The 23,330-nt window shown below is 37.5% G+C and overlaps 1 protein-coding gene across 1 annotated transcript; it reads left to right on the top strand.

Moving 5' to 3' along the window:
- The first annotated feature begins 482 nt into the window (after nt 1-482).
- LOC134791648 (serine/threonine-protein kinase/endoribonuclease IRE1) lies at nt 483-22,403 on the top strand. Its single transcript, XM_063762718.1, has 14 exons — nt 483-710; nt 837-954; nt 10,773-11,024; nt 11,422-11,616; nt 13,981-14,221; nt 14,583-15,150; nt 16,912-17,093; nt 18,084-18,233; nt 18,831-18,967; nt 19,439-19,629; nt 20,262-20,395; nt 20,756-20,903; nt 21,332-21,520; nt 21,826-22,403. Exons 1-14 carry the CDS (start codon nt 633-635, stop codon nt 22,276-22,278), a joined length of 3,036 nt encoding a protein of 1,011 aa, XP_063618788.1. The 5' UTR covers nt 483-632; the 3' UTR covers nt 22,279-22,403.
- Nucleotides 22,404-23,330: the final 927 nt, after the last annotated feature.

Genomic DNA, 23,330 nt, shown 5'->3' with positions numbered 1-23,330 from the left:
TTCTCTTTTACTCCAATGAAGGCGTAATTAGAGTGACAGAGAAAAATGCCCGCAATTTGCGAACTTCGATTTTCGCGGTTATAGCCCTGGTTCTTACTGAGGCCCCATTTACACGAGAGCTTTTTCAACGCGCGTTAAAAAAGCGCTTGAATCCGTCCACACGCTAAATTCGATTTAACGACCAACACGTAAAGTCGAAAATCCAACTACGCTTGATAAAAAGCGCCACCGCCATCGTGTCAATAATAAATACACATGTATCCATTTGTATCATTCAAACGCTTTTTAACGCGTGTTGAAAAAGCTCTCGTGTAAATGGGACCGGACTGACAAGTTATGTATGCCAGACTATTAAACCGTATGAAGTCCAATCATGTGCACGAGGACTAACTTTCGTTGAAAAACCATTCGTTCACTCATGCCGTCTATGGTTTACTCACAGTTCATTCGTTCACTTCGCGACGTTTGCTGTCATACTGTCAATGTCAAAAGTACATAATTTCCGTCGAACTTGTGGCCAAAACATGTACATGACAAATATTTTCTTTTGTATTAGAATTGTTTCATTGTTTTTGTCTAAAATAATGTGATTTAATATTTGTGTTTACTAAGGTGTATTGAAATAGAAAAAGATGAAGAGCTTGTTGTTTATAACACTGTTTGTGTTCGGGTCTTACGGCCTCGGATCTATAGTGGACAAGGAATCGAAGGTTCGTGAGAGTTGCCAAGTGTATCGCATTGATTACTTGCCTCTACTTGAGGCATTTAGTAATTACATGCCTCTGAAATTGCTATATTCTGAATGAATGTGATTGTGATTAGTGTATGTTTTGCAGGAGAGCACTGAGTTGTCGCGAGCGCGGGATGACCGGCCCCTGTTGTTCGCTACGTTAGGAGGCGGCATGGTGGCCGTGGAGCCTCACTCTGGAAATATTATTTGGAAACTCAAAGATGGTATGGCTAAAAGTAATCATTTAGAAAATTAATACACTTCTTTAGTTGGGAATACTTTCTTATTTCATCATGTTTTATGAACCATAGCAAAGACAAGGAGCTATAAAAAATCATTTATGCCTGGAATTCAAACTACAGAATCACAGTGTAAAAAGTAACAGTGGTAGGACAGCCTTTGACCTATACCAAGCTACAAACTATGCTGATGATGGTGATGTATGCAGCTTGGGTGCGCGGGTAATTGAAGGAATAATGCATTTATGTAGTGTTATAAGCACAGGTTTTATTTAGTGTATCTGTACTGAATTGAAGAAAACTGATACAAGGTTGTAAACAAGATTCTTAATTGGTAGATAATACAAGTTAAACTGTTTTATTTTTTGAGTAAGTTAGAATAGTCTCAATAAACCAATAAAATTTCATACATACATAGTTTAAATATTATGTGTTTAGATATTGTGCACAGTACATGATGGCATTTTTTCTTTCATTTGTGCTTAAACCCATTAGCGTCAAGGACTACCATTCAGCATTACTTTTACTGTGCTTAGTACCTCACTTAGACCACTATAAGTGAAATAATAAGGTGATGTACCATCAATCAAATACTACAGGTTTACATTCACATAAAAAGGTTTAAAATCTTTGCAAAGGGTTTTTTTAATTTTGAATTTAATAGTTATTAGCAAAGGAATTATTACTGTCTATCAATCAATTAAATTTCCATTTTGCATTCCCACTGTGGGAGTTTGCACTGCAAAGTGTTAATCATATAAAAAAATAACCATACAAATTTTAGTCAAATGTTCATGGCAATATAGTAAGTCGCAAATACTAAATAATCTTTCAGCAATTGCAGAAAATTATACATCATGGTTTATTTGCTTGAACATTGTTGGAATCAGTACTCTTATGTCTTAGCATTAAGAGCTATTTTACAATGAATGCTATTTGTTACTACTTATTTACTATAATCCAATCATGTTTTTCATTGGAACAAGTTGATTAAAAAGTAGCCTGGTTAAAAAGTATCTATTTAATTAAAATTAAACTGATACAATTTGAATTGAATTTGAAAAAAGTAAGTTCTAGAATAGTAGATTAAAACATTGATAAAATAAAAACATCAGTCAAAATAGTAGCTTCCATAATGTCATGCTTGGCACACCTGGGTTAACAATGTGTTTGTTTTAGCATCTGTTGATTAACAATTTTTTGTATTATTATGTGAATTTTATTCCAACCCTTGACTTTCCAGTAGTTTTCAATGTCAATTATGCGACATGATGCAAAACTAAACCTGTAGACATGTTGCAAGCTTGTTTTTAGGGTTCCGTACCCAAAGGGTAAAACGGGACCCTATTACTAAGACTTCGCTGTCCGTCCGTCCGTCCGTCCGTCCGTCCGTCCGTCCGTCCGTCCGTCCGTCTGTCACCAGGCTGTATCTCACGAACCGTGATAGCTAGACAGTTGAAATTTTCACAGATGATGTATTTCTGTTGCCGCTATAACAACAAATACTAAAAACAGAATAAAATAAAGATTTAAATGGGGCTCCCATACAACAAACGTGATTTTTGACCAAAGTTAAGCAACGTCGGGAGTGGTCAGTACTTGGATGGGTGACCGTTTTTTTTTTTGCTTTTTTTTTTGTTTTTTTTTTATATGGTACGGAACCCTTCGTGCGCGAGTCCGACTCGCACTTGCCCGATTTTTAATTCTTAGATAACAACAATTCTTACAGATAAAAAAAATGTGTATACTCTTGGCTTGCCTCCTTGTTTGCATCCTATTGCATGCATTTAGCAATGGGTTGTGCTTACAAAAACTGTTTGTCAAATAGCCCAGGTAGTGAGTTTAAGCCTCCATGATGCTCAATTGATTGTCCTAACGATTCTGGTTAGGAAAAAATGCAAAAATAGCCAAAAATAATGTTAATTCTAATTTACATTGCATATTACTATTAAAAGGTGACTGTAGTATATAAACTGTTTATTTAATCTTTACCAAAACCAATAAAAATCATGTTTTATCATAAAGAAATCCCACACATGGTAATAAAACTAATAAACAACAAAACAGATAACATAATTTTAGTTCAATATAATTACTGTTTGATAGCAAGTTATCACTAATCACTAACACAGCAAAAACTGGAACAAGTAAAAACCTCGATATCTTTGCTAATCTGTTTACAAACATTGTTTTTATTTGAGGCACTAAATGTTGTTTAGTAGCTCTTTTCCATTTTTATACCACACAAATTTCATAACTAAATTATGGAGACTTTAATAAGCATGTACAGTTGATATCAAAAGATATTACGTTAAATTTTTGTAATAAGCCGAAAAATGTAAACATATTTTTGATTTCGACTCTACCTGTAGCAAATTTATAATTGTTAAATATGTTATCTTTTTCCTGCAATATAATACTAAGCTTCAATTAACAAAATACTACAGTGTTGAAAAAACTAAGAGGAAGGATGAAATTATATTTTCCGCATGCTGTATTTTTAATACATATTTGTTTAGTTTAATCGAACATTATTAAAATAACGTTAACTTTAACTTAACTACCGATGTAACCAATTTAGGCTTAACCAAACGAAGAATTTAGGTTTAACGAAACGACGATTACCGATTTTATCTGAGATTAGCCAGAAAATTGGTGCGCAAATGGCGTTTGTGCACATTTCCTTGGTGCGCATGTTCGCTCGCATTTTTGAAATCTTTGGGTATTAATCTTTAGTAGAACTAGAATAGATACATATCTAATAGATACGTTTACGTTAGTTAGCTTATTTCGTATACTCAAAACTACTGAGCCGGTTTCGATGAATGAAGTGTAATTGATTCGTTTTTCTTTTTCTATAGTCTCTATACGAGGCCCGTATCACACGAGTGACATAGGTACAAATGTACCTGCAATAATATGTTACTCTTCGAAGGCCGTAAAAATATGTGACACGCTCTTATGGCCCTACAAATAAGATCGTGTTAGATATTTCTGCGGCCTTCGTTGTGTAACATACTATTGCAGGTGACTGTACTTAGGTGTCAATTTTAAGCGACTTCCAACAAAAATGTCAGACGTCAAAATCCCGTAGTTGGGTTATAGGTACCCAAACTCGGCAAACTCTTTAGGCACATATGTTGAATGTATTTGTTTTAGTATTAAAATGTTATCTTAACGCATTTTAATAATACGAACATGTGGCAGTCTGTTTCATGCTTTCAAGTAGGTAATACTTACCAGTCCCGTAAATAGTAATCAAATATGGATCATTATGAGTCAATGCCGCATGTTCACGTATGTTGATTGTAGATAACGTTTTTTGTAACAATTTTTTTTCCGTGGGGCCATTTGGTCGATCGATTAATTACTTTGTCATATCGACATTGTAGTTATCGCGACAATAACTTCTCTTTTCGTGTATGTTTTATGCATTTCTTAATTTAAATATCTTGCTAGCTAACATTATGTAAGCGGGGTCACGTACCTCTGTCATAATTTTGTTCTTAGCTTCTTAGTAATGTCTGTACTACACGCGAAAACTCAGTCAATTGTGTACCTTATTGTATGGACATAAGGAATATAATTGAAAGAGAGTTCAAATGTAGTTACTACACGTGCTAAGTGCGGCATAGTTTTGCACTCATGTGTGAAATAAGTACATATGACGTCAGTCGTGTCGCTTAAGGCTTTTTTTACATTGATTGTTAAAATGCAATCTCTACATTTTTGTTTTACGCATAGCCAGAATTTAACAGCACTTACTGATTATTTTGACACTTGTAAAAAACACAATCATGCCGCAACCTAATAATGGGCGAGGTTTTTTTTAGAGGGTGCTCTTAGAAAAAGTTCGCTCTAGCAGTAAGCAACTATCTATCTATAAGCTAAACAGTTAGCGATACTGTTAATATGTCTCTTTTTTATTCACATGGCATCGATCATCGTACGTTTCGTCCCTCCCATCGTACTTGCGTAGTTACATACATACGTAGGTACCTATAAGTACGATATAGTAGAGATGATATAGCCTTTGGGGTCAAAATAATTCCCACAAAGACGGGGTTTGATGTTTTTAGTTCTTTGGGTGTATCTTTTTGACATACTAAAAATATATCAAAATATATGCATGCAAAACGCATTTATTGACATTTCAAATTTGAAAAATCAAAAAAAATATTAAAAATCGTGTGTGGTATCAAATGACAGGAAATTACACGCTAAAAAAGGTCGTGAGGTTAACTTTACAAAATAAAAATAAAAAAAACAAAGTGGTGGCTGAAAAACTGTTTTTATTTCAATGTTGAAAATTATTTCCTACATTGAAAACTAAACTAAACGATTATAGTTTTACACATCAAAATACATTGTGTAAAAGAAAAGAATATTTAATTAATGAATACCTATTTTTAATTATATTAATATAATATGAAAAATATAGGCTCTATATTAATTTAAAAAGTTTTATCAATAAACTGAACGAACGAATATATAAAAAAAAACTATTGTAAACTGGTCATATTTTTGTAAAACTCGATTTCGACTGGCAAATTATATAACTTTTTGGCAACCGGGTTTTTTACCCTAATTAGACCCCGCTGAATCCGAATTTGCTCGATCGAATTCTTGACCGGAAGTGCGATATTAGATATTAAAGATTCCTTTTTTTAGTGTGTCGTAAATAACTCTTAAACAGTGGCGCATAGCAAAAATGTTCTTATGCGTAAGTAATCTGCATAAAATTTCCTACAAGAAAGATTTCGTACAATTTTTCGCTAGGATCAATATTCAAAGAGATATTAACGCGGGAAAGTTTATTATAATGACTTCCAAGGTCGCTTTTTTTTTAGTTTTTCGTAAATAACTCACAAACGGTGGCCAATATATTAAAATGTTGTTAAATGTTAATAATCTACACAAAATTTTCTACAAAAAAGATTCAGTACACTTTTCGCAGGGAATCATATTTAAAAAGATAATACAGAGGGAAAGTTAATTATAATAAATTCTAAGGTTCCTTGTTTTTATTTTTCGTTAATAATTTGAAGTATGACACAGCAAAAAATATCTTATACATAAATAATGAAAATGAAATTTCATACAAGAAACATATAGAACACTTTTCCCTAGGATCAATATTAAAAAAAAAAACAAAGAAGCGGGTAAGTATATATTATTAGTATTATAATAAATTTTAAAGTCCCTTTTTAGTTTTTCGTACATAACTCGTAAACGGTGTTCCATTGTAAAATAGGTTTTTATGAATAAATAATCTACATAAAAGTTTTGTCCAAAAACATCTTAAACACTTTTCTCTGGGATCAATATTTGAAACGATATTAAAGGAAGAAAGTTCATTACAATCAATTCACATGTCACTTTTTTTTAAGTTTTTCGTAAATAATTTGTAAAGTATAACCTATTTTGCTATGGGCCACCGTTTACAAGTTATTTACCAAAAACTAAAAAGGGACTTTAAAATTGGACTCAGGTTTCTTTGCTAATCCTTCATGGCGGCCTGGGCATCCGGCTAGTTGTCAGCATCGCCCTCCCAGGTTTTTTGTCCTCTTTCCACAGCACGCAAGATCTCGCCAGTAAAATTTTTTGCCCTCCCGCCGACAATATCTGCATCCAAATACAGATCGAGGCCAAAAATGCTTGGACGCAAGCCTGCCCGGAAAATCCAATCCCAGCCTTCGTTCATTCTCAAAAACTTTGGGATGAGCCCCTCTGCAGAGCCACCTTAAAAGCTCTTATTGATAATGCTCAAAGCCCTGCAGAGCGCGCTCGTCTCTTAGCTGTATCGGAGCCAGAGTCGGGGCTCTCGCTCCATGCATTGCCATCCCCCAACATAGGCACTCTCCTAGAGAGAAAGGCCCTCGCACTCGCTACCAGTCTGCGATTGGGGGTCAAAACCAATGAGCCCCACCGCTGCCGCTGTGGTTCCAATGTTGACGAGCTGGGCCACCACGGCTTGCCCTGCCAGAGAAGCACAGGCCGCATCTCTCGCCACACCTCCCTGAATGATGTCATCCGGAGGGCGCTTGCTTCCTTTAGCGTGCCGGCCATCCTAGAGCCGAACGGTATCGCACGCGACGACGGCAAGCGGCCCGACGGAACTTCACTTATTCCGTGAAGGCTGGGGAGGACGCTTGTGTGGGACGCCACCTGCGTTGACACGCTCGCGCCGTCCCACCTACAGGCGACCTCCGTCAAGGCGGGACCGGCGGCTACAACCGCTGAACACAACAAGCGGCGCAAATATGCTGTCCTCGGCGAGGGCTACATATTTGCGCCGTTTGGCGTAGAGACTCTGGGACCGTGGGGGCCTAGCACAAAAAGCTTATTTAAGGAATGTCCCAGCGCCTCATGGACATCTCAGGTGACCGGAGGGCTGGCAGCTATCTCGGCCAGAGGATAAGCCTGGCCATCCAAAAAGGTAACGCTGCCAGCCTTCTGGGCACCATAACTCATGAAGGTGACCTGGGGAGCATTTTTTACTTCTAAGTTTAGTTTAAGATTTGTTATATTTTAGTTTTAATTTTAACGTTTAGTTTTTTTTTTCACTTTGTTATTAATAAATAATATCTTTAAAATTTATTATAATGAACTTACTCGCTGCTTTGTTTTTTCAAATTATTAACGAAAAAATAAAAACAAGGAACCTTAGAATTTATTATAATTAACTTTCCCTCTGTATTATCTTTTTAAATATTAATCCCTGCGAAAAGTGTACTGAATCTTTTTTGTAGAGAATTTTGTGTAGATTATTAACATTTAACAACATTTTAATATATTGGCCACCGTTTACGAGTTATTTACGAAAAACTAAAAAAAAAACCGACCTTAGAAGTGATTATAATTAACTTTCCCGCGTTAATATCTCTTTGAATATTGATCCTAGCGAAAAATTGTATGAAATCTTTCTTGTAGGAAATTTTATGCAGATTACTTACGTATAAGAACATTTTTGCTATGCGCCACCGTTTAAGAGTTATTTACGACATGCTAAAAAAAGGAACCTTTAATATCAAATATCTCACTTCCGGTCAAGAATTCGATCGAGCAAATTCGGATTCAGCGGGATCTAATTAGGGTAAAAAACCCGGTTGCCAAAAAGTAATATAATTTGCCAGTCGAAATCGAGTTTTACAAAAATATGACCAGTTTACAATAGTTTTTGTTCCATATATTCTGCCAAGCACCTCCTTTGAGGTGCGTTCAGTTTATTGATAAAACTTTTTAAATTAATATAGAGCCTATATTTTTCATATTATATTAATATAATTAAAAATAGGTATTCATTAATTAAATATTCTTTTCTTTTACACAATGTATTTTGATGTGTAAAACTATGATAGTTTAGTTTAGTTTTCAATGTAGGAAATAATTCTCAACATTGAAAAAAAAAACAGTCTTTCAGCCACCACTTTGTTTTTTATTTTTATTTTGTAAAATCAACTTCACAACCTTTTTTAGCGTGTAATTTCCTGTCATTTGATACCACACACGATTTTTAATATATTTTTTGATTTTTCAAATTTGATATGTCAATAAATGCGTTTTGCATGCATATATTTTGATATATTTTTAGTATGTCAAAAAGATACACACAAAGAACTAAAAAAATCAAACCCCGTCTTTGTGGGAATTATTTTGACCCTTACATACAAATTTTCATACGACTCCTCTACTACTAGCGCTGCCTGCGTTGGTAGTTTTTACGCCTAATTACTTATTAACCGTTAACCAGGCTAAGGGATATAATTAGTTATTTGTACAACAAGAGATCAAAGTTTGATATTTCTTCGAGTGCTTATTTTGAGTCCCGTGCAAGCGAAAGATTCTATAATAGATTCACGAGCGTAACGAGTGAATCTAATTTAGAATCTTGAGCGTAGTAAGGGATTCAAAAGCGCACGAGATGTAAATAACTTTGATCTCGTGTAGTACACAAAATTTTTCACCCTAAGCAGTGAGAACATACCTAGAGGGACAGAGATAATAGAACCCAAGTATATCGAACTTGTATTAGACCCCGCATGTTGAAATGACATTTGACTATAAAGGTCACTTGAATGTCATTTTGTCTCACTCAGTGAGACAAATGCGATTTTCTTCACTGAGTGAGACAAAATGACTCAGTGAGCAAAATCGCATTTTGCTCACTGTTTTTAAGAAGCAAAGTACCCTTGTTCGAGCTGCTGAGGTGAAAAATATATTTCCCACATACGGTACTTCAAACATGTGTTCTAAGTTCGATCAGTAAGACTGAGATTCGATTGTCATTTTTGAACTGTCAGCCTGGTAAAGGATTAAGTTATTATAAAACGGTAAGTATATACAGGGTGGAAAGGCACGACGATCCTTTCCGGAAATGGGAGATAGTTTAGCCTAAGCTCTATATTTTCTCCATAGAAACTATGTTCATATGGGCAACCGTTTCTAAATTATGGCCTTTTAAACATCCATGCAAAAAACTACTTTGTTCTAACCCTAACAGGTGACAGGGTCAATGAACTTACTTGTAAACAATCAGTATACGACAGGAAATTATGCTAATTTGTTGCCATCTAACCATTTTTAGCCTGCTTACAACACGGTAAGAATCGTTGCAGGATTTTCGCTTTCTTAGTGGTTCCACTTGTTCAATACTTGAATGAAGTAGTTATGTTATTCCTTAATATTAATAATACTAACCACAACATTGTTTACAACGACAGTTCAAATGGTGACATTGACAACCACTCAAAAGTACGCAATCGTCTTATAAATATCTCTGGTTTCCTTGACTGATAAAAAGGTTTTAGTTTCTTAACACGTTTCACAAAATTATTTTCGAATAATTGGAAACTATCTAAAATAATAAAAAATTACACCAAATGAACTTGCAAAAATGAAATACTAAGAATAAATACTTCTTCAATACCAAACTAACAAACCTTCTTGCGTGGTAGGAAATAGACAAGACGTCTGATGTTTGAAATTAAATTTTCATTGAACTTTACTTATTTAATGTCATATTCTTCAAATAAAAATGCCGTTGTTCGATTCTCGTGGCTATTTAAATTTGTGGGGCTGTGTAAAAGATATGGTGTACCAAACGGAATGTGAAACTGCGGACGAAATGAGACAAAGGCTAATTGGTGCTTTCTGCGGAGGACAATCTGCGGAGGAAAAATGACGAAGAGCATACACTATCGCATGTGCATCGACATACTCGGGCACGGGCTGCGGCGGCTTTGTAAGACACGGAGGTACATTTGAACACCGTATGTGAAGAGAAGATAGTGTTAAATATTGGCAAAAATTAATTATCTAAGAAAGTAATACAATTGTTTGAAATATTTTTGCATTCATTTGATTTATTTGACATTTATGCGTTATTCATACATCATTGCGATTCTGTCAACGATCGGAAAAAAGTGTAAAGTCCCGAGTTTTCCCGACGGAGATCTTTAATCTATAGCCGTGATGTGCACATGCTATAGGGTTGTCACCACAGTTAAAAAGTAGTAAATTTGCTATTTTTAATTTTTTACTCAATTAACGATTCTTACCATTACCAATCGTCTCTGTGTCACTTAAACGACCTAATACTTCCGGGAAGGATCGTCGTGCCTTTCCACCCTGTATAGTATAGTATATAGTGGTAGTGTTCAATTGACACCGTGCGCGTCTATGGCCGTTTGTCCCTTTCCATCATACCAATACGTCGGAAAGGGACAAACGATTATTATCGGCTTGTCAACTTTAGTAAACGTTTATGAATAAGGGGGTTAATAATCACTTCGTTGTTACAGAGCCAGTCGTAAAAGTCCCCAACCAGCATGACAGCCTCATGCCCCAGTTCCTGCCGGATCCCCGTCACGGCTTCCTGTACATGTACGGGCCGCGGGGCGACCAGCAGATGCTCAAGAAAATGCCCCTGACGATACCGGAGCTCGTGGCCAACGCCCCCTGCCGGTCTACAGAGGGCATCCTCTATACGGGGAAGAAGAGTGATACGTGGTTTATTCTTGATCCATTGACCGGTTCACGGGAACATGTTTCAGGTAAAATTTTCCTTAAAATTCAATTGCAGGATTCAGAGGAATGTCGTTATTATCGGAAAATTTAAAAAAGTGTCTGAGGAGTTCTTTCTTTTGCTCACTAACATTTCTTATTTTCCGAAGCTCAATTGTTTTCGTTAAACACGTCCATAGGTGGATAAAGCCTGTGAACGTTCTACAAGGACATGTGCTGCACAGCATCTTGTATGTATCTGATCTTGTCGGTCCTACTAGTTGTGACTCTAGTACCTAGTTGTTGACGATACGGGCCCCACATCTATAATTTGTACCATTGCTCTGTTTTAAGATGACAGATGGAACAAAATCTAGAATGAGAGAGTCAGAGAGAGAGAGATTCATATGTGAAAAATCGGCTGTAAGAAACTTCTTATTTTTGTAGGTTTTGACAAGGATAAGATTTTCAATAGCGACGAAGCGGACACGTGTTTCCCGGACAAAAAGCGTGGTATCTACGTCGCGCGCACTGAATATAACATACTGATGCATGACTCGAAGCATGAAGATCAGAAGTGGAATGTTACCTTCTTCGACTACTCTTCGCTCGCCATGGGCAAGGAGATGATTAATGATTACGGTGAGTTAATTAGTTTTCTATGATAACATGTTGGATAGTGCTGAAATGGACACTAAAATTGCTTCCCAGACATAAAACCTGGGAATAACATGCCGCGCTCAGTAGTAGTGTCATTCTATGGAACTTGCTAACTACGTAAACAAAAGTCACTACTAAATTCATAATTCAGAGACAATTTCAATATGGCGGTTTGTTTACATAGTTAGCAAGTTCCATAGAATGACACTTTAACTTTAAGTATCTCAAAATTATTTCGCACTGGTTGAATAGGTACCTACTACTTTGTCGAGATGCATGTTTTTTAGGGTGCCGTACCCAAAGGGTAAAAACGGGACCCTATTACTAAGACTCCACTGTCCGTCTGTCTGTCTGTCTGTCTGTCTGTCTGCCCGTCTGTCTGTCACCAGGCTGTATCTCGTGAACCGCGAGAGCTAGACAGTTGAAATTTTCTCAGATGCTGTATTTCTGTTGCCACTATAACAAAAAATACTTAAGTACGGAAACCACCCACCCACCGAGGGGGTGGGCGAGTCCGACTCGCAGTTGTCCGGTTTTTTACTAACTGGTTATGTTGGTCAGTCTGGCCAGGCTTTAAATATGTTGATATATTTGATAGCATTAGGTAAAGAATAAAAAAAACGCATGACGCTTTCTAATTTTAATTCAATAAATCAATCATCATTATATATTCCAAAACACGCAGCGTGAAATTAACGCGAAAAATGTGTTTACTTATAAGGAGTGTAAGGTGCATTGAGTTTATTGCAGATAAAGTGCATCTGTAAAAACTACGATTTTTTAATTGATTATAATTATTTTATTGATATACATTTATGTTTTTGATTCAACTTTAGCTATATTCAATCGGAATCTTCCGTTTTTTGATTCAACTTTAGGTATATTCAATCTCAATCGTCCGCCGCGCACCGTTATTTTTAGAATAGAACTCTAAAATTGATTGCGCTGTTTTTTCAAACATACTGAATTATATTGTCGGTAGCTTGCTCTGAAGAAAGAACTTTCTGCAAATATTTTTCTGAGATGCATGATATTCCAGGTTCTTTGAACTATAAGGTACATGAGTAAATTAAATAGTAAATACCGTCTCGTTGTAAATATGGAGAATCCAGTTTAAAAAGCGAATGAGCTAAAGCAACGCCGATGGTGCAAGAGTTGCAAGACTAACAATTGCGTTTTTATTGTGTTTGAGTGAGATATACATGATATATGCTATTATTCTAACTTGGCTCACCAGATTATTGTTCGCAAAATGATTTTGTTATATTTAAGATATGTATGCTCGATGTACCATCCCAACATGATCTTTGATTTTGGGTGATTTTTGAGTACATACCTATCCACTATCAAAAATAAAATAAATAATAAATAAATAGGTTATATAATAAGTTCAAACATTAAAAAAAAATTAAACTATGGTGAATCATATTACGCAGGAGTGTTTAGATACACATATAAACAACGCCGTCGTAAAAGTCTTCAATCGACTGCTTTATGACGGAAAAGTGACTTTGAGCTTGTTAGTCATCCGTCTCGTGGAAAATTAGCAAACACCAGAGAAACAAGTGAACTAAAAAAGCATTGGACACCATTTGTACAGCAGCACATCCACAGACTACATCTTTGTATTCAGATATAGATCAGACAAGGACAAAGTTTGTTACACTTTACCTGAGTGCAAATATTTACCAGCCAGATTAATACGCGTTCAATGAACCTAGTTAGCCCGCATCACGATGTTCGGTTCTTTATCGCTAAGGCCTTTCGTAATCCATTTGTTACACCTTGTTATTTATTGAAGTTATTTTTATTCTAGGTAAAATTTATTTAATTAAAATAATACATAAACTAAACATAAAACGAATTAAAAACTAAACTCTAGGCACTTAAATGAAATTACCGAGTATTTCATTTAGCTGAAATTATGTATATAATTATATATAGGGTATATATGCATAATGTCGCCCGATACGTTATATTACATTGGATATCGACGTATCAGACGACAATCCAATATTATAGTGTCACTAAGCTGTTTTAATAATGGAACCGGGAGTTGGCCATAGGAACTCAAAATTATTGTTAGTATTGTCAGAATTATTGACAAAAGTTACAATAAATGCTTGTACGCTTACACTTTTTTATAAAAAAAACCTATGCTACATGGAAAAACAGCAAAACTCCTAAATGTACATCGGTGGACCTTATTACAAAAGGCATAATGTCCACCGATGTACAGTTAACAGTGTGCGCGATGGTATCACATGAATGCATGAAAGCCGATGTACCACGTAAGTAGTCATTTAGAATAACATTCCATTAAGTAGTCATTTATATACATTTTAGGCATAATCCATTTCACGTCGACATCCAACGGTCGCGTGATGTCCTTCGACCGCAAGACCGGCGACCTGGTGTGGTCGCACCACTTCGAGACGCCCGTGGTCGCCGCTTACCTGCTAGACAGAGAAGGGCTCATCTCCGTCCCTTTCAACTCTATTGGAGATGACACGCTTGACCATATCATGGAGGATGCCACAACGCTCAGCAATGGGCAGGGGATAAAGAATTCTAATATTGAATTATAGTAAGTACCTACTTTAGCGTTGTTATATCAATATGAATATCTCTTTGTGTACAATTGTTGTTATGGCGTGTGCTACGAAGCGTGACCACAATACTCGCACCACAATTAAGTACTATTAAAAATAATATATATACGCAGCAAATAACATAAATACATGTATGGTTGCAAAAAGAAAAAGCTTGGTACTTTTCAGCCCTCATGGCATTAAAATAGAGTTGCATTAGCATAAATGAACCATTAGAAATCGTCCTTATCGATAACCAACCTTTTAACTGTATTCTGTTATTTATATGCTTTTACGGTGGTCTTTAGAAAGTATTATTTTGTGCTAAAAGGTTAAAATAATCCTATTTTATTTCAGCCCAACATTGTACGTCGGCGAGCACAACCACGGCCTATATGCTTTGTCGTCTTTAGTCGACAAAAACACCATCACTATATCTACGGCACAAACGCAACCATTACTCCTCGAAGGACCAACGGCCACGGAAAACAAAAACACAGAGAAACCATACGAGCCCGTTAAAAATGTACATTACAAATTAAACGATTTGAATGTGCACGTTTCAGCGCCGTACTTATTGCTCGGACACTATAAAGTGCCAGAGTTGACAACAGCCTGGTCGCCCACATTACCAAACACAAACTTTTTATTCAAAAACGACAATGATGCAATAAAGTTGATAAACGGCAAAATATCAGACGCTGAAAATGACGTGGAGAATGAAACAAATGAGAATTCTATGCAAGTATCTGTGTCTGTTCAAACTGAAGACTTATTCGAAGGGTTTACGTTCAATTTTAGGCCTGATTTGTGGTACAAGCGAGGCTATATATGGATCCATCAGCAAGAGAATAAGGCGCTTAAAATGGCGCTTATCATCTTGGTTGGACTAGTCATCACCATGTTTTGGTATCTCCGGTATCAGGTATGTTATGATTACTTTGTAGATAAAAATCTGATATTAGCAAATGATTGGTGTATTACCATCTGATAAACTTAACATTAGGATGTTGATAAAATGAAGTACGCACTACGTCTCTTGGTAATCTCGAAGGATTGTGGTAAAAACTATAAAAATTAAAGGCATTATGGACTCTATTCCGCTCAAGTTATGATTGAATTTCAAATGAAAGTTACGAGTTGACATTCACGCGCATTCTTCACAGATGTTTGTGTGTACCAATAGGTTAGTTGGCCATTATGCGCGATTGTTTGCCCAGATGGAATGATTAATATTCACGCGTGTTACATTTCATATTCACATTTTACACTCGTTTCAATATTTTAAACTTATTTAATACGTCGCTAGTTACGTTTTTTTTAAAGAAGTTAACCTCATTTGTAAATCGGTAAACAAAAAAAATGTTTTGGATAATTTCCCTTAAAAACGTATTATTATTTGCATATTACATATTTTACTTCATTTAATGTTCCAAGTTATCCGAGTATTACGCGTTATTGGGTTGTTTAACTCCAATAGTTATCGGGAGTTTATGTTATGGTTGCCAAGCGGTTGGGAATTCCTATTTATATTACAAGTTTTTATTATCACCTAGGTATATTCGCAGTTTTCATAACTAACCTTAATCCTAACAGGAATGCATACGATTTATTATGCATTTATTGGCTTGCCATTTGATTCCGTGCTCTATCGACTGAAGAATAAAGTTCATTTTTCGATTAAAAAAGGCTGCTATCGGCTATTTACTTAATAATAAGCGTCACTTAATTTTCTGGTTTCCACACACGTTATTAATAATTTTGCTTTGGTGGACTAACTGTACTGTGAACATATTTTTCCTATTTAATTTTGTTCTGTAATTATACGTTATATTTTATTAAAAAATAATTATTGTCCATTACAATCAAACGTAATAAGTATCAATAATTTGTTAACAATTTGGCTTTTCGAACTATCAGCTTTATGAAATAAAGTCGAATTTGAAGTGTATCATGCTTTACATTTTAAATAACACGTACTTATCGACAAAGGGGTTGGTGTACAGATTAATTGGACAACGTGAAAAACTCGAGTTATCTAATCAATTGAATGACACCATTTCTAGAGTTCATAGGATTTAATAAAAACGATAATGTTGATGGTCACAATCCGTTACCGCTGGACGAAATGTATTGTTTTCAAAATATTCCCAGATTTATCTTTGGCGCGCATATCAAGGTTGAGATTGAAACTAGCCGGTAAATCCGATGAGGAAATAATAGGGAAATATTTGCGTTTGTTTTATACAAGTTATTTTACATTATGTAATATTAACTACTACAGTAATCGTAAAAATAACTATTATTATGGGTTAACGTGTAAGTAACCTGTTTATCTATATATTGTCTATTTTTAACACTAATAAAATAAGTTATTATAACTACGCCTCCTAGCTTAGAAATATAATATTTGAAATAATAAATCATGTAATTGCACATTGGTTACCTGAACGTTATGATCAGTAAATGGTTTTTAAACTTTTATTATATACCTTGTCATAATCATCAAACTCTTTAACATCAGTCATTCACAAACTAAATGGATTTAGGTACCTCTTTGGGAATACATATTTCATCAGCGAACAAATTCAAGAACATTTAACAAGTGCGATAACTTTCATTCTGGCTATATTTATATCAAGATCTAGTAAGATCGCTCAATGACCAAATTCCCATTTGTCCTTAGGCCCGCGAATTCCAACAATTGTCCCAAGGTGGGTCTCGCGGTTCTAATTACTCCACATCCTCAACCGGCGAGGTGACCGGCCAGCTGGAGGAGCTGGGAGACGGCGAGGTCAAGATCGGCCGCATCACCTTCCGCACCGACCACGTGCTGGGCAAGGGCTGCGAGGGCACCTTCGTCTACAGGTCAGTTCTTTAGTTCTTATGTCCCATTAAGAGTTTTTTTGTATAATCTTCAGTTCATTTACTATATATTTCCTACCATATTTTGAACGTTATCCTTCTTTGATAGGCCTCACCTATGAAACAACTGACACCTTTATACCCATTTCAAGGAATGACGATAGTAGTGCCCTACCTAGTTATACATTTGTTGACGTTTCATGACTACCTACTACATTACTGTGATAAGCCGTAAAACTAACTAAATCAATATGCCATGTGCCAGTTGATTACTTTCTGGTAATTAAAATAGGTTAATTCGATTAATCCGTTCGCTACGGCTAGGTAATCTTTGATAAAATATTATCAGTGTACAGGGAAACAGAAACAAAACACTGTTCCAAGACTTCCAAGCGATAGAACGAAATCGAAATCGCAAGAAAATCAATTATTAATCAGGCATTTCTTGCTGCGTCACAAAGATAACGAGCGCGGAGTTTCCCGCGTGGTAAACAACGTGATTTTATAGTTGACAAACTCATAATATGAGACAACATTTCATGTTGCTCGTTGCGCAGTTTTAAGCAATGGCGGTTAGGTCAGATGGGTGACCGCTTTGAGGGTTTATCGACCGCTTAAAATTGTAAACGATATGTTAACCGCAGATTGCGGCTGGTATTTAAGACGACAGTCCTTAAACCGAGCTTCAACCAACAGTTGAAAGATTTTTAATTTTCAACTTGCCTGATTATTTAAACAAAGACTAAGAGCTGCAGCCAATCTTCTGTAATCGTAATAAGGTAAGTAGGCCAGGTGCTCTGCTAAGTTAGGTCAATCGTGTTACGAGTATCATATTCATTTGGTGCACTAGCCCGAGCCGAAAAGTTCATCGGAATCCACAGACACAAGTTTGTACAGTGTATTTTTTAAGAGTATTCCCAAAACCTTTTGAGATTTTTCAAAAGGTATTCGGTAGGATTTAATATACATATACTAAAATTTATGTATTTTTAGGGGCACTTTTGACAAGAGAGCTGTAGCCGTGAAGCGGCTGCTACCGGAGTGCTTCACGTTCGCCGACCGCGAGGTGGCGCTGCTGCGCGAGTCGGACGCGCACGCGCACGTGGTGCGCTACTACTGCACCGAGCGCGACAAGCAGTTCCGGTGAGACATATACAAACAGCAACACTGTTAACTGTCCATCGGCGGACCTTATGCCTTTTGTAATACCTAAGTCCGATGGACAGTTAACAGTGTGGGCGATGGAACATTACAATTTTGAACCTAAACTTTTGACTGTGGCAGTCTACATTTTAGGTTATGTTAGCAATAATAACACGACTTAAAAATTGCCTACTCCAATCCAGAGCACACAGTCGCTGTGGCCGAAATCGGTCAGGAGAGCATCATCATCAATAGCCGACGAAGGGTGCCGTCTTAAATGTTGAGTTCCGGGAACCCGCTCATTGGGTTCTCTGTTCGTAGTCGCTTTCCTCTACAAAACGGGAAACGCTGGGATCGGCTACGTGCGTGGCGCTACTAAGACATTGGCAGTAAATGTGTTAAAATAAGGTTTACAACTGCGTGTAAAATTAAGGCGGTTAAAAGGTTGTAAGAAGAAATTGTGTTGGTCACGCTGAGCGAGGCTTGGAATATCAAGTATTCCTTTAGCTGGATATGCCTCGCCCACTGCCCCACTACCGTTCACATCTCCAATGGATGGTCCAATTTCAAAAATCTTACAGACATATTTGATTACAGGTACATAGCGCTCGAGCTGTGCTCGGCGACTTTGCAAGATTACGTGGAGAAGAAGTTAGATCATTGCAGGATAGACTCCGTGGAAGTTCTGCGGCAAGCCACTATGGGGCTTGCGCATTTACACTCTATGGATATAGGTTGGTGTTATCTTACTTCTAATAAATATTCTATTATGCTTTGTTTTATTAAGTGTGTAGCGCGATAACGCGTTCGCGCATCTCCAGTGGTTAAAGCATAATAAAAGCATTTTACTTTTGGAAGTCATAAATAGCAATAAGTTGATAGTTTTCACACACACTACCTACTTCCTCCTATCCTAATTAATACGGTTAGAAAAAATGGGTTTGGGTAGTCGATCTCGCGCGTGATATACTTACTTTCGCAGCCCACTTTTGCTAATGTATAACGCTTTCTTGCATTTTAATTTTCATTTGTGACTTGTGTAAGATTATTCTGTAATGTTTATATAAGGGTGTGGTATTCCATCTGTCCAATATCTTGGTCCAATGTGTGTTTGACTCTCACATTTTGCTTAATAAGAGAGTGAGACGCAAAGCACATTGGACAAGTGGAACACCACCCTAATATCTTTCAATGCTTTCTTCCAGTCCACAGAGACATAAAGCCGCACAACGTGCTCCTCTCCATGCCGACCGGCACCGGCGAGGTCCGCGCCATGATCTCCGACTTCGGTCTCTCCAAGAAGCTGAACATCGGGCGCGCCAGCTTCTCGCGCCGCTCCGGCGTCACCGGCACCGACGGCTGGATAGCACCCGAGATGATCAACGGCGAACGAACGGTAATATACAACTGTACAGCTCTGTTTTCCTAGGATAGCGGTGCCGTCATAATAGCGGCCGTCTCCACACAAACTTAACGCGTAATACCTGTAGTAACACTTGTTGCATAAGTCCCGGAGGTACTGGCTGGATATTAAGAGAGATAGTTATTACGATCGAACAAAAGAGGATGCCCGTGCGAAATGACGTTGGAAAGTGCATGTTCCACTTTGGATGGATAATCATTCGAAACCCCTTTGGAAGGGTGTGACGCCTCTTCCGCATTTCTGGTGCGAAGGCTGTGTCGAGTCGCGCCCCACCTTGTGGGGCGGTCTTCCGTCATTTTCTGTATAGATATACGACTGTGTGGTCTGGTGTGGTGTGGGCCAGCTTTATCACTACCGGCCGTTATCCAACCCCACGACCCCTAGCCTGGTGATACCGTTTGAGCGGGGCCGCAGTGAAGGTGACCGGCAGCTTAGGGTGGTGGACCATGGGCTCTGAAACAGCAGCTTATAAACTAAAACCGAGATGAGCGAGAGAGAGATAATAAGTTGACTGGCTGACAAATTTCTAAGTTGAATTTGACTACTAGATAATTGTTTTCTTCCCACTAAGGAATTATTCGTTTAAATCTGACTCATTGTTGCAGACTACGTCGGTCGACATTTTCTCTCTGGGCTGCGTGTTTTACTACGTGCTGTCCCAGGGACAGCATCCTTTCGGCGATGTGCTCAGGCGACAGGCCAATATACTCACTGGAGATTATAATTTGGAACAGCTAGAGTAAGTACTTGCCATTCTCCATAGTGTTTCCATTATTGTTAACCTTATTGCAAAGATATGTCTTCTTGTCTTGAGTCCATTTAGAGTGCTGCTTTAAAGTCAAGAAAGTAAAATTGTGTGGATCAACTATTTCTTGTTGTTATCGTATCCAACTAGCCATAGGACAATACTGACAATAGTAAGAACGAATCAATATCAAAGAGTGAAAAAAAAAACATTGTTTCATTTTTTGTTTCTGACGAAGCTTTGATTGATTTTGCGAGTCCAGTATGTAATTTTGAGTGTAGAATTAATAAGAAACAGCCAACCACGTTTGATTTAGTAGAGAAAAAGAAGTAATTATATATATATATTTTACAGTAAAGTGTTGCCGCAAGAAGAGGTGTTGGTCACTAAAATCCTGATTCGCGCGATGATTTCCGCGCGGCCGCACGCTCGCCCGCCGTGTGAATCCGTGCTCAAGTACCCAATGTTCTGGGGGAAACAGTCTATTCTTAACTTCTTACAGGTACCTGTTGTTTTGTTATGAGGCCTCATTCTAGGTTTTAATTTTTATGTCGATTGATATTCATAATATAGGTGTCAGTCGAATAAAAGCCTAAGTTTGTGGGTTTAAAAGTTGTTTAATACTACTTTAAGTAAAAAAAAATCATACATATTTGCACTCAGATTAACTCTTGTCTAGGCAGAGGCAAGTTGACGATCATACTTCAACCCTGTGTTCTAATTACAGTAAGAGTAAGGGCCAGTCGCACCAACCATAATCGTCAAATTGATCAACATAACTCAGTAGAGACTATGAAGCATCCATACAATAAAAATTAGTGAATATTTTCATGGTGACAGAAGATTTTGTGCAACCGATCCTAAGTACATTTTCGAACATTATTTTTAAACTGTCAGCCCATGTAAAGGTTAGTGTAACAATGATTCCAGGACGTGAGCGACCAAGTGGAGAGCCTCGGGCCGTCGGGCCCGGCGCACCCGCTGGAGACGGGCGCGGCGCGGGTGGTGCGCGGCGACTGGCGCGCGCGCGTGTGCGGCCGCGTGGCCGCCGACCTGCGCGCGCGCCGCACCTACCGCGGCGACCAAGTCGCGCATCTGCTGCGCGCCATACGGAACAAGGTACACATTGCACAGGGCATGGGGTACGACACGTCACGATTAAATCCCGTACAGTCGGCACCGAATAAGTAGTGACGGCCGAACTGACCAAATATATCGGTACTACGGTGTGACGGTATATTTGGGCAGTACTAGACGACTTGCAAACGTGCCTTTGATGGTCGAAGGTCACTCTGGCCTCGATCGGAGCGTTGTAGGCTTTGGAAACTACCGAAATCGCAGTGGGGTACAAATCCAAACGTTTATATCAACTAAATAACCTAAGAGACTACGAACCTCAACTATATTTAATCTTTGTTTTCCAGAAACACCACTACAGAGAGCTAGAGCCCGAAATAAGAGAAAGCCTGGGCAAATTGCCCGACGGCTTCATCACGTACTGGCTCCAAAGGTTCCCGCTGCTCCTGCCCCACGTCTGGATACAGATGCAGCGGTTCCGGCAGGAGGACATCCTTCAGGACTACTACCCCCACTCCTACACCTTCAGCAGAACGGACGTGGCCGAGCTAGACGACCGGTACGAAGAGGAGCTACCCCCCGCCCTCTGCGATCCAGACACTAATGAACTATTCGTAAAAAGCAAAGTGTACTTTGACGAGAGCAAAGACAGGAAGAAAGAAGGTTCCCCGAGAAAAATAGTCGACTGGAGGAGCAGTGATTATAGGAAACAAGACGATGTCCGGTTAAGAGATAGGCATTACAAGAAAAAAGAGAAGAAGAGAGAGGAAATGCCCGTATGGAGCTTGCCGCCCCAGTAATGTTTACATTTTTTTAGCACAAATAATGCACAGTTTACTACTATTGTGATTTATTTATTATTTATGAAGAGGATTTTAATATATTGTAAGTAAGAAAGTTATAAATAGTGAAGTAAGATCTCTTGTGACTTAATTTAAGGGGTTTTAGATTTTTTTCAGTGACAGAGGATTTAAAATGGATGATACGAGCATTAGGGACCAAAATGGGGATAGACACTTATAGTAAAAGTATTGTCAGAAGCTGTCTGGGACAGTACTAGAATTTGGTTACGGCAACACTATTAAAGTCCGTTTATTACCTAGATATTATAATGACATTGGGGCTATTCATAAATTACGTCATTTCAAATTAGGGGGGGGGGTCTGGACATCGGATGACGGTAGCATGAAGTAGGAGGAAATGGGGCCATTTGAAGCATGATTTTTGGATGATTATGGGGGGGGGGGGGGGGGGGGGGGGGTCAAAAATCGTCAAAAATCGATGACGTAATTTATGGACAGCCCCATTTCATAACTTTTGGCATGTCTTCGAAATAATAATTAGGTAATAGAATAGTTATTTTAGTATCTGGGATAGAAACATTTCTTTTAAATGTCATTTTCTCAAAATTAAATTGTTTTTCACATAGACTTAACGGGTTTCTACGCTTGATTATGCGTTTAGGCAATCTTTGTCTACCTTTTGAGTTTTATTGAACTGGAAAGATTGCCCAGTTGTATATTTTTTTATTATTGTACGGTACGAAGCCCGTTTTATGTAATCTTGTTACTTGTAATATACCTTAGTGGAAATCTCTTTTAAAATATATTGGAAATTGACTTTTATTACAGTTTGCAAGTTTTCATGAAACGGGCCCAGTCAAATTTTGTTGTTATTGCTAAGCTAATGAAATTATCTACACATTATCTTATAGCTGTCTGATGACAAACATTCCTGATATTATATGTTTAATTTGTTTTATTTATAGGTTATGTTTATGTGCAAGACATCATGTGTGTGTGTGTGTGTGTGTGTGTGTGTGTGAATTATGTTTGTGGGAATATGTTGAACA

The sequence above is a fragment of the Cydia splendana genome, chromosome 6 (assembly GCF_910591565.1).
Source record: "Cydia splendana chromosome 6, ilCydSple1.2, whole genome shotgun sequence".
NCBI classification, from domain to species: Eukaryota; Metazoa; Arthropoda; class Insecta; order Lepidoptera; family Tortricidae; genus Cydia; species Cydia splendana.
The sequence above is the reverse complement of the archived record's forward strand: the minus strand, read 5'-3'. Positions and strand labels throughout refer to the sequence as shown.